At 45.0% G+C, this 17,650-nt stretch overlaps 1 protein-coding gene across 1 annotated transcript in view; it reads right to left on the reverse strand.

The window, feature by feature from the left end:
• Positions 1-3,612: 3,612 nt before the first annotated feature.
• Positions 3,613-17,650, reverse strand: part of Tmc3 (transmembrane channel like 3) — a 37,311-nt gene continuing 23,273 nt past the window's right edge. Inside the window, exons 17-22 of the mRNA XM_041658490.1 lie at positions 16,012-16,122; positions 15,002-15,127; positions 14,046-14,124; positions 12,315-12,357; positions 6,257-6,512; positions 3,613-4,516 (exon numbers count right to left, since the gene is read on the reverse strand). Of these exons, the coding sequence (XP_041514424.1) occupies positions 3,673-4,516; positions 6,257-6,512; positions 12,315-12,357; positions 14,046-14,124; positions 15,002-15,127; positions 16,012-16,122 (1,459 nt within the window). The 3' untranslated portion in view covers positions 3,613-3,672. The remainder of the gene's footprint in view (positions 4,517-6,256; positions 6,513-12,314; positions 12,358-14,045; positions 14,125-15,001; positions 15,128-16,011; positions 16,123-17,650) is intronic.

The following is a 17,650-nucleotide window of genomic DNA, read 5'->3' on the forward strand; positions in this document are numbered from 1 at the left end:
GTTTTGCCAACAAAACAATGATACATATTAACAGTTGCCTGTGCTTTCTCTTTAACCCAACAGCCTCACCTGTACCGAGGCATGGAAGATTGCCCTTGTAATGGAAACAAACTTATTTGTCAATGCATTAAGCCAAGTTACAAGAGACCCATTATGTGAGATATTGTGTAACCATTAAACTCCTGTAACACAGGAGACGGAACTGAGGCTGGCGCCATGAAGGATTGCTAAAGAGCGGAGGCCCAGGCTGAGTCTAACATGGTTTGTTGGTCAGTGTCTTCCCACAAAGTCCTTGCCTCTCAGGCCACCAGGTTTCCTGGCAGACCTCACAGGACCCCTAGCTGGCTTTGAGCTAGGTGTCCAGGGCGGGGCTACCACAGAATATTCATTGCCTTAGCTCCAGATACTGTGCCTCCAGTAAATAAGTAAGGAGATGCCCGTGCGTCGTTCCCTTAGCAACGGTTTCTGTTTGTTCACGTTTATGGCTTGATAGCTGCTGTCCTACACAAGTATTTTACCTGGATTGAGTCATTTAGCATCTAATCATCTAGTCACAGCGTGGTGAGGTGGAGACCAGTGGCTCCAAGGGCTTGGAAAAGAGAAAAGGAACCAATCACTTGCAAACAAACAGATGGAAAAAGAAAGCACATATACTGTGTAGCGATTTTTAGTTAGAGGTTTTAAAAGATTCTTTTTATTTTTAAGTGTGTGTGTGTGTGTGTGTGTGTATGCACATGAACAGAGTGTTCAAGGAGGCCAGAAGAGAGCATTGGATCCCATGAACTAGAGTAATTGGCAACGATAAGCCTCCCAACATGGGTGCTGGAAATGAAACTCAGCTCAGGTATCTTCTCAAGTTCATGCCCTTTTAACCACTAAGCTATTTATTCCTCCAGATCCCCAGACTTGTAACAATACAGTGGATCCTCTACCAGGAATAGTTTGATGACAGGGCAAAAAAGCAGACAATCTCCCTTGCCAGGGACCATTACTCAACCACACAGGCATCTTGTGAGACCACAGTTCCACAAGCAAGCTTGATAAGGCAACTTGGTAGCTTTCTGTCCTAAAGCACAGATAAGGGCTGGTCTTCCCAAAGCGGAGGGAGGTGAGTGATCAGCAGGCTATGCTTTTGTTTGGAGCTTTCATGGAAGCCTATTCACAATGATGATGGCGACTCGGCAGGAGAATAACAGATTGACAACGTGGCCGGAAAGTGAGTAAAAATGCTGAGAGGCCAATCACCTATCAGCTCAAAGAAAGACAGGAAAAGAAAAGCGCAGGGTGATTAAAACCACTTGATTTATTATTTTTTCCATCAGATTGATAGAAATTGCATACTGTGGCAAAATTAAGTTTTTGGTGAGACTGTAAGGAAGACGTTCCAGTCATCTGCCAAGGCAGGGGATGCAACATCTGGGCTTGCAAAGCATTATAAAGAGGAAACTGGGGAAACCTGATATGATTGTCTCCAACAAGTGTAGGTTTCTCTTTATAGGAAATAATAACTTCAATAATAGCTTGCAAAGAAAACATACAAAAATTAGTACACCTTTTATTTTATTTATTAATTTGGTTTTTGAGACCGGGTGTATCTGTGTAACAGTCCTGGCTGTCCTGGAATTCGGTCTTGTAGATCAAGCTGGCCTTGAACGCACAGAAATCTGCCTACCTCAGCCTCCCGAGTGCTGGGATTAAAGGTGTGCAACACCACAGCGCGGCTAGTATGCCTTTTAAATCGGGAAGATAAGGGAATTATTTCAATATCCTTTGTGAAGAAAAGGAAGAGATATTATGTAGCTTATCCAAATAATGAAATACTAGACAGCTGTCATAGGGAGTTTCATCTGTGCATATTTCTATAATAGATTTCAAAATACAAATAAATACAGTGATTGATGTAGGGTAATAGCATTGACTTAATGTAGACAGAGACTGCTCATTTGCTTCCCGGTCACCCAGACCCTAATAATAACACAGAAACTGTATTAATTACAACACTCTTTGGTCAATAGCTTAGGCATATTTCAAGCTCACTCTTACATCTTAAATCAACCCATTTCTATTAATCTGTGTATCGCCATGAGGCTGTGGCCTACTGGTAAGTAAGGTTCTGGCTGGCAGCTGGCATCTACATGGTGTCTCCTCAACTTTGCCCCTCACTTCGCTACTTGGGGTGAAAATCCCGAGAGTTAAGACGAGCTTGCTTGTGTCGAGCACTGGCACGAAGGTAAACAGAGCACGGGGGTTGTAAATGGGGAGATTGGTTCACATGCGCCCAATAACAGAAAATGATCACAAAATTTGGCCCAACCACAACCTGAAACTAGGGCGGCCGTGATTTTGTACAGACGTGCAAGAACGTCCCTCTGACCTTGGGCTGGTGCCACCCTCGTTGTTGATCTTAGTGACATGGAGAGGTGCCTGAAACAGCTTAGGCAAGCTTGATTTGCTTGTGAAACCTTTGCTCCTGACTGTGTATGTGCCCACGGTTTACAGTGCTATGGGATTATCAATGTGATGCTCTCTGTTTTCAGAGAAATTCAATCTGCGGAGAGTTCCCTTTGTTAATCTGATAGAGAGCAGTGCTAGAAAACATGCATGGTTTCTATCGTGTGCCAGTTACTGGGAATGTCGAACCATGGAGCCATTTTTTGTTCCAAAGCTACTCGGAGAATAGTAGAGGAGACAGGAATGTTAGAAGTCGGAGCGTCTAAAAAGAGATATGGGAATAGGAGTCCGGGCGCCCAGTTGGCTACCGTGGGATGGAGCACAACAGCTCCCAAACCCTGCACGAGGTCAGTCAGAGGATCCGGGGAACAACTCCTTGAGGGCAGACCCAACGGGAAGTAGAGAACATGAGCTGGGCTCTTTCCCTTGGGCTTGTTGGGTGAAGGCTAGCAGCTTAACATCTCCATGGCTGTGAATTCTTCACCTCCTACCAGAAGGAAGTCTGTTGGCAGTGGGGGAAAACAAGGTCAGCAAACACAGAGAGTCAAGAGGTGAGAAGTCAGGCATTCTCAGGGATGTTGGAGCCCTACTTCCAGCTGAGCACACTGAGTCTCCATCCCCATCCTTCTCAGTGAAGTGAACCAGGGAGCCCCAGGTGTAAATCTGGACTCCTGTCTGATCCATATCCTGATTAGCTAAATGCAGAGTTAAAGACGCTTGCAGTGGGCTGCGCTGGCCACCACTAAATTGATTGTCCTCATAAACTAAATGCCGTGAACACGTCAAGGGTGGCCACTTGAGGTTGCTCACTGTAGAGTGTCGATGCTTGTATGTTGGAAGAGCACACGGCCAAAGAAAACACTCACTCACATTACTGAAGATAAACAGTGTCAAGGTTGATTTTCGCAGTCCTGATGAGATGTCCAGCTTGCTGGTGAGCATGGCCAGCCACTCTGAATGGAATCAAAGGCCCAATGCTTTCTTGAAGGGACAGCCCGATGTGGTGATGTGTGTTAGCCACAGGAAGCGCCAGGAGTGGCCACTCACACACCATTGAATAGGAAGTGTCAGCCCCAGGGTCTCAGACAGTAGCGGCACCTAAAGAAGCTCCACAGATCTCTAACTTCCCCAGAGAGGTTCTCTCTTCCAGAAAAGGTGTGATTGTGACTCCCAATACTTTCCAAAGAGACCCAGTCTTTAGGAAGGGACATTGAAAGAAGCCTAGACATTTGAACAAATTAGGTCATTTAGATCCGTGGGCAGTGCCTGCCTAGACTTGGCCTTCCTCCTGCCCAGCTGACTGGCAGACCTCGGGAATCTGCTTTGGCTGGACATGACCTGCAGGTACTGGTCATTGTTGCTGTTCTGCTGGTCACTGCTGGATGCCGCTGACACAGAATCAGATTCTGTTAAGGATGGTTCGAACTTGGCTTTGACTCTGGGCGTCAGAGGATGCTGTGGGTAATGGACATTCCTGGGTCGTGGCTTTTTGTGTACAGGTGTGGGCCCCTCAAGCTGCCCCTCAAAACTAGTATCCCCATATCGGTAGTACATCCTTCGCTGGTACTCGGGGTCTCTGGCTCCACTTTCTGGTCTGTCGCCAGTGTAAAAACGAGAAGCCCGAGGAAGGTCTGTCAGGGAGCCGTGGGGGATCGACCATTGGACCAAATCTGCCCTCAGCATCTCCTCCTCTTCTTCACTCAGCGGTGGTGAGCAAGGCTGGTGGGGGGCCCAGGACATGTACTGCTGCACGTTCCTGGGGTACAGCTCTACAATGTCACCTAAGGCATCTATCTTGAAATGCCTTTCTGGCCAGAAAGTCGGGTGGGCCTTTCTGTGACAGTCACGTTCATTTACAACATAGTATCTGGGAGTACGGGGTCTGTGGCCATGTGTCATCAAGGCAGAGACCCCAGGCCCACAGAAACGAGGTCTGATTGGCTGAAAGTCTTTCCGGGAAAGAGGCTCTGAACGGACATCCTTGAGGGGCTGTGTCTGTGTCACGGATGTATAGGATCTGTTCTTGTGGAGGTTGCCTGTGCTGGCACATGGCCCATGTGGGTACCTGTAAGACAGAAGTGGTTAAGTATCTATGGCCTCTCTCTCCCTGCTTCCAAAGCATCTGCTGGTGATGCACTCATGGACCACACTGGACATCTCAGAGCCCTTATATAACAAGGGATGCCAGTCACCAAGGAGATGCATGGCAAGTGCATGTGATATCCTATCACAGAGCACTGGTTCTGTTAGGACCATTTCATGGGACCAAAGTTTGTGGAGTGCATTTTAGGAATACTGCTCTAGTGGCCAAATTCCCCTCCAGGTTCTCAGCCACTCCCTTAAATGTCCATGTTGGGGAGATATACCTTTTCCAAGGACTAGTGACTGATTTGACACCCTGACCCCCCATGACCCCCTCCCCCAAAGAAGGACTTAGGTCCCTTGCTACTTGCCTAGGTACTACAAGATATGAAGAAACTTGCTTAAGAAAAAAAATCTTGGTTTCTATGCTAACTTGCAGAAAGAAAAAAGAAAAACTGTATTTATCTCTATGGTATCTGCTGTTCTACAAATGACTTAACTGGCTATGACTTTGGGCCAACATAACTCTGTCCCCTGACTCATCTGGGTGCTGTACACATACTCAAGGCAGCTGGGTTCTCCTACTTTCTGAAAGAGGAGTCTGAAGCAGTTGGCTCATATAATAATGCGTTGAAGATTTTCCCAGTAACTCGATCGGTCTCATCCAAAGCAGAGACCGTTTACCATTAATACAGCCATCCTAGGAGTGAAAGTGGAATGAGGTTGGATAGAAAGTTGGGGAAGCTATGGGACTTGGGGAGAAAGGAAGGAGCTGAGGACCCCAGGGTGTAGTCGGAGTCTCTCACCAGCTGAGAAGCAGGAAATCAGCACACTCGACACTGGTTGTGAGGGTTGGGGCAGGGGGTTCATATCCCTCTCATACACAGATGCTTTACGTGTAGGAAGGAGCCGGGATTAAGGCCTGAATGTCTATGACTTTGAGTAGAGCCATTCCTTTCCCCAGGGAACCTCAAACAAGACTGCTCACTTGGTTTCCAGTGACCATATTTTGACTTCCTGTGTCCCTGAGAGCGGCATATTTTCATCTTATAAATTGCAATCCTGCCAGGTGTTCCGGAGGAACCTCCTCTAAATTTCCTAATAGCCCTCTGCGTATAATAACTTCAACCCCTATGGCAACAAACACAGCAACAAAGCAAAAACAAAGGAGTCCACACCCCTGCTCTCCAGTACATCCTAGTTTTCCTTCGTGTACCTCTCGGTCACTTCGCCCTCCTGCTTCAGCCTGTATTGAAATGACTTTTCTAACCTCAGCTCCACTTCATAAACTGGCTAGTCCTGAAATTCTTCCCAAGGTGGAAGCCGCAGATCACAGTTTGGCCTGCATCAGGTCCTTAAAACTCTTGGGGGAACTCCTGAGGCTACTGAGGGCAATGGTGCTGAGCTGTGCCTTCTGCACCCCCAAATCCTGTCTGGAGACACGAACTGTTAAAAAGCCATCTTATTTTCATAGGCTACAGAAATATGTATGCTGGGCGGCAAGAAAGATTTTCTTACAGATTCTGTGGTAATGTAAGGTTTGAAAAATTTGGACCTCCCCTCCCACTTCCCACATCCTCAGGGTCCCAGCGGCCCCTGCCTTCTGACTCCTTCTGTTAGGCCTGGAGTTCAAGGACCCCAGCCTCTTGATGGCTCTTCTGGTCCTGCCACCGGTAATGACAGAAGAAGTCGACTTTCTTTCTGTGTCAGAGGTCACCCTCACCTGCTGGAGTCCTGCTCTGGCTTTGATCTGGATCCACCTGGAAGAGGAGAGCAGGGGTCCCTGGACCCTTGCCCAGGACTCTGGGGCAGGGACCTTGTGACCGTCTCCATCCTGAGGCTCTTGCTACTCAGAGAGTCAAAGTTGACCATGGTGCCATTGTTTTGGGGCGTTGCCAAGTATGCTGAGGACAGCTGGCTGATGAGGTCACCTTCCTTTAGAAGCCTCTTGGTGCTTTCTTCATGAGTCTGGATTCGAGCTGCGGGCAGAGGGAGGAGCAGATGACATGCCCAGCTTTACTATGCTTTGACCCTTAAGTCCCTCACAAGGCCCGTATGCTAAGACCTGGTCCCTAAGCTGGTACTCTTGGGGCAGGGGAAGGTGGCGCCTTAAAGACTAGGGCCTGGTGGTTATGTACTCTGGTCATAGGGGTCATATTCTCTGAGGGGATTGTGAGAACCTGTTCTTCTTCAGACTGTGGGGTGAACAGACTTGCTGGACACACACTGGCAGTGTGGTGTACTTCCTTCCTGAACAATGGGGCCAGTGGAGCAGATTGGCACCTGGAACTGTGAGCCAAGACAGACGTTACTGTCTCTATAAGAAAGTGATGCCGGGTGTTTTTTATCCCGGCAGAAAGCTGGCTGACACAAAGCTGATTCAGCTGCAGGACTTTCATAACAACGCAGTCTATAGGTGTCAGCCGCCCCCACAAACACAGTGAACCCATAAGATATCCAGGGAGCTTAAGTGAGAACTTGAGGAACCCAGGGCAACCCCAAGACTACAGGGTATAATCTCCTACTCATAAAGCAAGGAAGAATGATTGAGAAAGTTTCTGTGGATCCTGCTTTGGGGAAGGCTCTGCCTAGATTAAACAATGATTCTTGATTGGTAGTCATCTCTAACAGATACAGTGGGTTTTATAGCACAAGCCAGTCACCTTGGGGTGTGATGCTTAGGCCTGAGTCTCCTAGAGGAGATGAATTCTCTTCCAGATAGCTCACCTTAAAACAGTCACAGGGACTGGCTCATGACAACATCTGAGTACCATGGCAGGTAGTGTGGGCTGTGCGCCAGCTCGGTGGTACCAACAGAGCATCCTCAGTGCACTCTACTGGTGGCCTTAAGAAGCAGGGTCACTGCCTCTGTTTTAAGCTGTACCTGCCCACCTCCCAACCCTCAAGTCTGGCCTTCTAGCCACACCAAATCTTGCTCTTCACACTTTTCTTCTCTTCTGGGCCTTAGCTTTCTCTTCATGATGGGTTTGAGTTTAGGGATAAGTCCCGCCCCTTGGGGGGCGTGTTCGCCTCGGGCTAATGTTTGAATCAACCATTGCAAATAATACGCAAGAAATTTCCCAAATCTATAGTATACCATTACATGGACGACATTTTGTTATCCGATTCAAACATGGATACCTTGAACAGACTGTTTGAAGAAATAAAGATACTTTTACCTAAATGGGGATTGCAAATCGCTCCTGAAAAGATTCAGAAGGGAGATTCTGTTAATTATTTAGGTTATAAAATAGGTTTGCAAAAAATTAAGACACAAAAAGCACAAATTAGGAGAGATCGCCTACGGACTCTTAATGACTTTCAAAGACTGTTAGGAGACATTTCCAGTCTACGACCAGCTATTGGAATAACACCTGATCTAATAATTCATTTGAACAAAACCTTGGATGGTGATAAAGATTTAAACAGTCCCAGAAAATTAACAGCTGAAGCAGAAAAGGAACTGACAATGATTGAGGAAAAATTACAACAGGCACATGTGGACAGGGTGAATCCAGAGGTTGATTGTATTCTCGTCATACTACCATCAAAAATTTCTCCTACAGGAATTTTAATGCAGAGAGATGATATTATTTTGGAATGGATCTTTTTACCACATAAACCAAGTAAGAAACTGAAAACTTATGTGGAAAAAGTCTCTGAGTTAATTATAAAAGGCAAGCTGAGACTTCGTCAACTAGCAGGCATAGACCCAGCAGAAATTATAGTGCCTTTCACTGCTGATGAACTAAAGAAATTATGGGAAGATAATGAACCATGGCAAAGAGCTTGTGCTAATTTTTTTGGGAGACATTAATAACAACTATCCAAAAAGCAAGAGGCTTAACTTCATAAAGAGAACTTCTTGGATCCTTCCTCGAATCGTCTGTGATGCTCCAATAACTGGAGCCCGTACATTCTATACTGATGCCAATAAATCAGGGAAGGCAGGTTACAAATCAGAAGACTTGGGTAAGGTGGAACAAAGTCCTTATAATTCTGTCCAGAAGGTGGAATTATATGCCATTCTTATGGTGCTAAGGGATTTTAAAGAACCTATTAATATAGTCACTGATTCACAATACGCAGAAAGAGTTATTTTACATATTGAAACTGCTGAATTTATACCTGATGATACAGAACTAACCTCATTGTTTCTCCAGGTTCAAGATTTGATCAGGAACAGGCTTTGCCCTATGTACATAACACACATCCGATCCCATACGGGTCTGCCAGGTCCTCTAGCACAAGGTAATGCAGAAATTGATCAATTATTGATTGGTAGTGTGCTACAAGCCTCTGAATTTCATAAAAAATATCATGTTAATAGCAAAGGTTTGAAGAAAGAGTTTTCAATTACATGGCAACAAGCTAAGGAGATTGTAAAGAAATGCCCTACTTGCTCTTTCTATAACCAAACACCACTGCCTGCAGGGGCTAATCCAAAGGGCACCCAAAGGAATGAAATCTGGCAGATGGATGTGTTCCACTTTGCAGAATTTGGCAAATTAAAATATGTTCATCACACCATTGACACTTATTCAGGCTTTCAGTGGACAACTGCTTTAAGTTCAGAAAAAGCTGATTCAGTAATCACTCACTTATTAGAAATCATGGCTATCATGGGTATACCTACACAAATAAAGATGGATAATGGTCCTGCTTATGTTTCTAGGAAAATGAAATTGTTTTTTGATTATTACAATATCAAGCATGTTACAGGTATACCATACAATCCTACAGGTCAAGCAGTCATAGAAAGACCAAATCGAACTATAAAGGATATGTTGAACAAACAGAAAGGGGTGGAAAACACCCCCAGAAATAGGTTACATAATGCTTTGTTAACCTTGAATTTTCTCAACGCTAATGAGAAGGGAACAACGGCTGCAGAAAGACATTGGATAATGGAAAAGTCTACTGAACTACATCAACCAGTTTATTTCAATGATGTGCTGACCTCACAATGGAAGCCAGGAGATGTGCTACGTTGGGGAAGGGGTTTTGCTCTTATCTCCACAGGTGAGGAAAAATTGTGGATACCGTCAAAATTAATAAAGGTTCGGTTTGAAGAAGAGAAGCCACTTGGAAAAGATAAATAGCAATTCATTCACAAGGATGGTGAGCATACTGATGGTAAGAAATACAGATAGGTTGGGGGCAGGGTTCTTTTCTTATCTCCACAGGAAAATACTCATCTTCAAAGAAATTAAGGGACCCTGAATATTTAATTACTGATGGATGGACACATTTTTGTAAGTATTAATTATATATATATATATGTCTTATTAAACATTTCTTTATAAATACATAGAGCTGGTTTTGAAGTTGGACTCTGGCTCAGTCCCTCTCCAATTCCAAGCCTGTTAATAAGAGAAAAACCCAGAGTTTCTGGAGTTTCTGTCTCATGTCAAGAGCCATGATATGGGACAGAAAGAAATATGAGTTTAGAAAACATCTTTGCTTTTCTCCATATCTATCATACTTTTCATTGAATATATCTATCATGCCTTTCATTGAATATATATATGTATGTCTATATGATTAATGTTTAAGTTTTTCATAATGAACAATGAGTTTTTCCTGAAGCGACATTTGAAGTTTCCAGGAAGAAGATGGGGCCCCACGACAACAACTCTACCTGGTTGATATGACGTCATGATACTGATAGCGCTACTACAAGACCTGTTTTGGATACCAGCTGCACAAGACGATCCCAACTTGGTTAGCTGAAATGGTGCACATCTTGTTCAACATTCTGGCCAGACCTCCACAAAATACTCAGATACTATTTGCCATTTTAAAAGACATTGATCTTGAAATTTAACCATCATTTTACTTTCACAGGATCCCCCAGAAAGAACGTCGCCCCCATGACAGCTGGAAGTAATTCTAGAGGACGGCGTCCCCTCTCCCAGTAAAGTTTACCCCTGGGTTTAGGGACATCATTTAGGGGTTGGGAGGTTGGGGGACGAATTTTATAAGCTCAGGGATCATTTTGAAAAAAAAAAGAGGGAATGATGGGATAATAGACTTATAATTGTGAGTTACTGCTTTTAGACAAATATATTGGTATCCATTCTTGTATATTGATACAAAGTTAAATTATATTGACTATTGTATGCATGCATGTTTCTATCTCTGTTTAAAACATTTTTTATGTATTGACATATATTGTATTGATAAATATATATTGTATATATTTACCATATTGCAGTGTACATTTCTACCTCTTATTAAGATACTTATATAATGTTTGTGTATTGATATATATTTACCATATTGCAATGTATATTTGTACAGTGTTTATATTTGGAGGTCATTATCCTCATTTGTTACACAGTTGTTTATTGTCTTAGTCTTTAAGTTAGATAGATATTGAGAATTATATAGATAAATAGTCATCTAAGTTTGTCATTTATAATTAGACTAATCAGGTTCTCTAGATATATAGAGATTATACTCAGTATAGATAGATAATCTTCGACCTCTTCAAAGAGCTGTAGAAAATGGCCTTTAATCTAACTCAGAGTTTCGTGATAGTGAGACACAATTGCTCCTGGCAACACCGCTCTATTCCCGAGAGAATGTTGAGCACCAAAAACACTCCACCTGGAGCCTTTCTATTTGGCAGAACTGGCCTTTGGGCAAAGAAATGCCCATACCTCAACCACTGACAGAGATACAGAGCGTGCATCAATGGATAAAACAGGACTGTCATATCCTGCCAAGACAGGGTAAGATAGTTTTGAAAAGTTCCTTGCCTTTAATAATGGTATGTCAGTTATGTTAGGCCTTAGCCAAAGTTGGTTGACTCAACATTGCAAATGAGACTTTGGGTGATTGCCCAGGTAGTCAGTTGTCTCTGTCAATTGTTGCACATTTTGGATATATCTCGTTTGTTGAGTAGTGTTTATTCCCTTCTCAGATCTTTGACGGAGTTGAAGATTATATAATTGTAGTTACTCTCTACATTATTTGGACTCCTTGAGATAGAATGTTTAGCAAAGCTTTTGTTCTCAATATTGTTTGTTATATTTATTATTTGTTGTTATTGTATATAGTTGTATTTGGTTTGGTTCTGTCTTATTTAGACAGAAAGGGGAGATGTAGGGATAAGTCCCGCCCCTTGGGGGGCGTGTTCGCCTCGGGCTAATGTTTGCCTATAAATTTGGCGAGCGTGCTCCCAGCTGCCCCTTCTGCTTTCTTGGTCTCCGCGGGAAAGGTGGTTCTGTAAGTCTATTTCGCCATTAAAGCTGTATATATATTTTTACAATCTGTCTGCATTCGTTTATGCCGTTACATGAGAACTGGAGGAAAGATGGTATTGCTTTGGAGAATCTATGACTTTGGATCTTGACTCTGGAATCTGCTTCAGCAGCCAGGCCTGCCTGCCAGGCATCACTAGGTGAAGGTAGTACGTACGGAGAAGACCTGAGTAGAGGCCTGGGATGTGGGCTCATATGGGAAGAGATGGGTGCCTGAGAGGACATATACCATGCAGATTCTTGAGCATTTTCCATCCTACCACACTGAGTTTTCGCTCCTGTTTCAAAGCCCCTTTCTGATGACAGAGGTACAGGGCTTAGTTACATGCCTGGGCATGATTAAATCAAGGGCCCAGAGCTGTGGATGGCCCTGGTTTTTCTTTAGTGTGCCCACTGACTTGTGAAAACCCCGCAGTGGTTATGAGGCATTTTCACAAGTGGTAGGCCTTCTGCCCTTTCTCAAAATGCCTATCAACTTAGAGAGTAGACATTTGTATTTGAAGATTCACTTACCCTCTACCATCTGGGCAACTTTTTTCTTGTCTTCAGATCTTGCCTGAAATATGAACAACAATCAGTTTGCTTGGGTTTGAGAGGAGGCAGTTAACGTTTTACTTTGGGGAGAGAGAAGACTTAGGAGCTATCATTCCGACCTTGGGCATGATAGCACCAATGAGAACAGAATGCTCAGGTCATAGAGACGGTAATGTGGGATTTCCTTCTGTAGGCTGTGATTACTGCTGCTAAATAAAGAAACTGCTTTGGACCTATAGCAGGGCAGAATTTAGTTTGGAGGGGAAAACTAAGCTGAATGCCGGGAGAAAAGGGCGGAGTCAGGGAGAAGCCATGGAACCGCTGGAGACAGACATGCTGAAACTTTGCTGGTCAGCCACGTCCTTGTGGTGATGCACAGATTAATGGAGGTGGGTTAAATTAATATGTAAGAGTTAGCCAAAAAGAAGCTAGAGCTAATGGGCCAAGCAGTGATTTAAATAATATAGTTTCTGTGTGGTTATTTTGGTTCTGGGCAGCCAGGACAAATAAGCGGCCTCCTCCAAGACTGGACCTGCTACTTGAGTGAATCAGTACCAAGATGGAAGAGCCAAGGCTTTGCACCTGATGGGTTTCCTGTAAGGACAACTAATTCATGGGTGTGTGACATTCTGCCAAGTCAGGCAGAGTATCCTGTATCTGAAGGAGTTGGGACCTGTAGTTTTCATATTCTGGTTATCTTAGCGCTTTCTCTTCACCTGTACATGAGGCCTGGAGATGATTTTATAGAATACTACTTTTGATAATTTTGGGCACAAAACATTTTCATGGTGTAGAATTTTCCACTCGTGGCCTTGTGTTGATGATCAGAGACTTTCAGGTCTTGAAGCAATTCAAATCTTTAGATTTGGGAGGCTCAGCCTGATGTGGCTTCAGTTTCAAAGAAAATACAGATCAGCCACTAGGGAAATATCTACGGGCAAAATGCTCTGCAGCTGGAAGGGGATTTCTAACTTGACATTTCACAAAGCTAGCTTTTTAGCCCTTTACAGAAGTTTAGATTTATGGGAGCACTTGTTTTTCTTTCCTTAATGGAAAGGATGCAGGGAGTTGATCTTCAATGACGGTAAAGACAAAGGAAGGTGACCAGGATGCCACACTTAAGGAAGTATGATTCTCAGTGTTAAGAAAGGCAGGGTAGACCAGACCCAGAGAAAGCCTCCTTGAATTTGGTACCCTGGATGCTTCCCTGTCCTCCTCCAGATCCTAAGGGAGGGGATACAGAGGAGTAGTTGTGGAAGGGCTGGAAGTATCTGCCGCAATTTGGTTACTTTAGGAGAGGATGTGAACCGCAGGTGGAAAGGAGTTCACACCGGCCGTATCTAAAGGATTAGAAAGAGGAGAAGGGGAGCTTAGGGTGCAAACAGCCCTAGGGGCTCAAGGGTTAAAGTTGACCCAGGTTAGGTTAGCGTGGCTCCTTACCAGTCTATTAAAGTCTGCAGAGGTACCTGGCACCGTGAGACTACTCAAGTGAGCAGGCTTGCTCCCAGCAAATGTCAGCAACCCACGGGGTGTTCCTAGAAATCACTTGGGGGGACTTCATGGGTAGCCACTTTGTACCATAGTACGTGGCCAAGTGATGCTAGAACCTGAGGGTCAGAGTTCCTTTGCACTTTCCTGCAGGAGAAGGTACAGGCATATGACCAGGGCTGCCATCGCCAGGGATGAGAGCGGAGATCAGATGATGCTTACGTTTTGGATCTGCATCCTGAGCTGCTGGCTGCTGAGTTTCAGGGACCTGGCGATGCTCTGAAGGTAGTAGATGAGCATGCTGGAAGGGACATAGAACAGTGAGCAGGCTGGAAGGGACAGAGAACAGTGAGCAGGCTGGAAGGGACATGGAACAGTGAGTGGGCTGGAAGGACATGGAACAGTGAGTGGGCTTCAGCTGGCTCTTTAGCGTTCAAGTCCTACTCAGGCAGCAGAGGAAGCAAGCGCTCCCAGGTCAGATATGGGCTGCCCACTGACTCCTGAACCCCGAATAAATATGTATCTGCCTTCCCTCCCTCCCATTGCCTTCAGTTTCTGCACCCTGACAGTAAAAACGAGGTACCAAGATCAGCAGACACTTTGCAGCCAATCAAGCGGTAGGGGTAGGTGCTTGTTTTACTTCTCCCTGAAAGCACTCCTAAACATAAGCGACTCAGCGGAATGATGGCGTTTCAAAATTCTCTACATTGCTGCAGAATACTATACTGGTACTAATAGTATCCCGTCCCATGATAGTGGCCACAGTAATCCACCAGATGCTGTGGTTGAATCAGTCGCTATGCAGATGTCTCTCTGTGGCATGGTGGCTTGTGCCACTCTAAAGTGTGGCTCGGATCATCAACTCCTGTAAGTGATTTCTGGATGGATTGATGTCATTTAATTATTGGACAGCAGTGTGATCATGTGGACACACATACACACACACACACACACACACACACACTGTTCTTGAAGGGTGAGGGGTGTGGTACCCTCTGGAGGCTAAGAGGGGCTGATGCCCCTTCAAGGCTGAGAGTTATGACAGACTGTGGAGGCTGGGAGATGTGGTATCCCCTGGAGGCCGGGTGGTATGATGGCCTCTGGAGGCTGGAAAGTGTAGTGCCCCCGGAGGTTGGGAGGAGTGATGCCCCCTGGAGGCTGGAAGGTGTAGCACTCACAATAGAAGCAGTACCGCTGGGAGTATCACCACGGGGCTGCTGATGTGTCCCACCACAATGTGAAACCATGCAGGGAAGTCATTCTCTATCGTCTCTGACACGATGTCATAGATCTTCTCTTGCCCACTGTGAGAAAGGAAAAGATAATTCTGGATGTGACTGCTTTTGGCTATGGAATGATTCAAGACCTATCAAAAAATTGTTTGGGTGTCTAGAGGTGGAGCTCCCAAACAGGCTACAAAAGCTGGAGGCAAATCTCCAAATGGCAAAGATGCCTAACGTTTCCAGAAGTTCTGTGAAGTAGTCATTTAGTTACCCAGTAGGACTGGAGGTGGGCAATTGATCACAGTGCAAGTACACTGACTTTTTAATGAGCAAATGAAGACACCTCCAAGGGTTTGGGTGTCAAAATTAAGTTGTCTTAGGCATCAATGAAGACTGCAGTTGAGATTTCTGTACGGTGAGATACTGTAGACACCAGCTATATAGATTTGTATATAGCCAGATGTTCCCTTCCTTCCTTCCTTCCTTCCTTCCTTCCTTCCTTCCTTCTTTCCTTCCTTCCTTCTTCTTTCTTTCTTCCTTCTTTTTTTATTTTAAGATTATAGTATAATTACATTATTTTCTCCTATTATTTTTTCCCACCAAACCTATTATAGATCCCTTCCTTGCTCTCTTTAAAACACATGGTGTCTTCTTCTCCCTTCTGTTCCATAACCCACTAAATAAATATCCAACCTCATTCTGCATGGTGGGTGCCTATCCATGTCTCTGTCTCTCACCCACGGCGTGGTTCCCTGCCTGGGACTCACTGCCCGCCATGGCCCGTGGGCCCCTTGGGGAATGGCGCCATTTTCTTTTTACCATAACACTTGGGATCTCAGGCTGGCCTTAAACTATTGACAATCCTCTTGCCTCAGCCTCCCAAATACTAGGATTTAGAGGTGTGATGAACCATACTAGGTATTCATCGATCTGTTTACTTATTTTTTTTTTCCTGTGTGTGTTACCTGAAGGGGCCACAGTTGAGAGACGGTTTGTAGTGGACAATGGCAAAGATGGTTGGCAGCATGCAAAGGAAGAGCATGAACAGGAGCATGGCCAGGTAGAAGTTGTTGGATCTGCAGAAAGACCAGTTATCATATAGCGTTCACTCTGGAGCCTGAGTGAGCACATCCTATTAACCCATGCAGAGGCAGGCAGCACCTCTGGAGATGGAACTGGTCCCTAATCAGGGGCCAGGATGGCTCAGTTGGCAAAGTGCTTGCTGTACAAGCAAGAGGACCTGAGTGAGTTTAATCTGTAATAATTCTAGAAATCCCAGCACTCAAGAGGCAGAGACAGGAGAGTCCCCGGGGCTCACTGTCCAGTCAGGCTGGCCAAACTGGCAAACCATAAGGTGGAGAGTAACTGAGAAAAATCAAACTCTGCCTTCCATACTTACGCACACACGTGTGCAATGCACTTGCATACATACATAAACCAGCATGTGCTTGAGTGAGGATGTGCATGCTTGAGCGCTCACGCACACACGCATGCGCACGCGCATGCGCGCGCACACACACACACACCTATGCTGTGTGTGAGGGGCCTGCGCAGCATAGAAACCTGGAAATCAGCTTTCAGCAAAAGGCTTCCAGCCCAGCAAATTCACTTCACAAACCATGGCCGGGCACTTGTAAGTTGTAAGCCAAGAAGGTGATGGCAGTGGCTCCACCCCTGTGTGCCCTGCCTCTACCCAGTTAGTGCTACAGGGGGCAATCTTAGTACTGCTGCCCACACACCTGGGGCCCTACCTAATTGTCGTGGAATATTAACAGGGCCATTGCACCTGGCATTTCCTCTGGAGGGATGGCCACTTAGGCCTTGGAATTATCTCTTGTAAATATCAGTGATTGTTATCTGAGATTTATGGGGTCGCTCTATCTTGGAGATTTCAGAATCTCAGTTGTGAGACCTTCCGGGCACACCTGGACTTCTTATAATGACTATGTTTGCTTAGGTAATGGTTCCATAGGACAACTCCGAGTTCAGATAAGAGATTCAGATAAGTGAATTCGGGAATCCACTCGCTAAATGATCTTTCGCGTATCAATAAAAAGATCTCTTACAGAGCTCCTGGTCAATCAGTCCACAAGACTGGCTCCCTTGCTGCTTTTGCTGAGCCTGAATTCATTTTGCACTTGCTCTCTTTCTTTGACTGACCAGTGTAACTTAGAACACTGGTGTCTGGTGCCTTCCTTTCCTGCTGCTGCCTAGAGCTTGCCTCTTGGGTCTCGGGAAAAGACCCTCAACCATCTGCCTTGGATGACATTTTTCTCTCTGCCCCTTACTGCTCAGAACAAATAGTCCCAGGCTGGTATCAGGGCCTTCAAAAGCCTGGCTTCCCCAACAGTGACTCAGACCAATTTGATATATGAGGCCCTGTATATAGTTTATTGGTCTAGTGATGTTCATCTACCCTGTCTGTTGGTTTCCCCATCTTCCCCATTCTCTGACAAAAAGGGCTTAACCAGAAGTCCTGCATGGATTGCGTTAAGTAGGTGCTAATGTTTGTACCCTCTGCAGTCCATGCTGATGCGTGGTTGCCTTTGTGGGGTCTTTGGGAGGTGCAGATTAAATTAATTACATGTCAATATATAAAACCAC

The sequence above is a fragment of the Microtus oregoni genome, unplaced genomic scaffold (assembly GCF_018167655.1).
Source record: "Microtus oregoni isolate MIOR12 unplaced genomic scaffold, Mior012 000000F_ref0000247, whole genome shotgun sequence".
In the NCBI taxonomy this organism is placed as follows: domain Eukaryota; kingdom Metazoa; phylum Chordata; class Mammalia; order Rodentia; family Cricetidae; genus Microtus; species Microtus oregoni.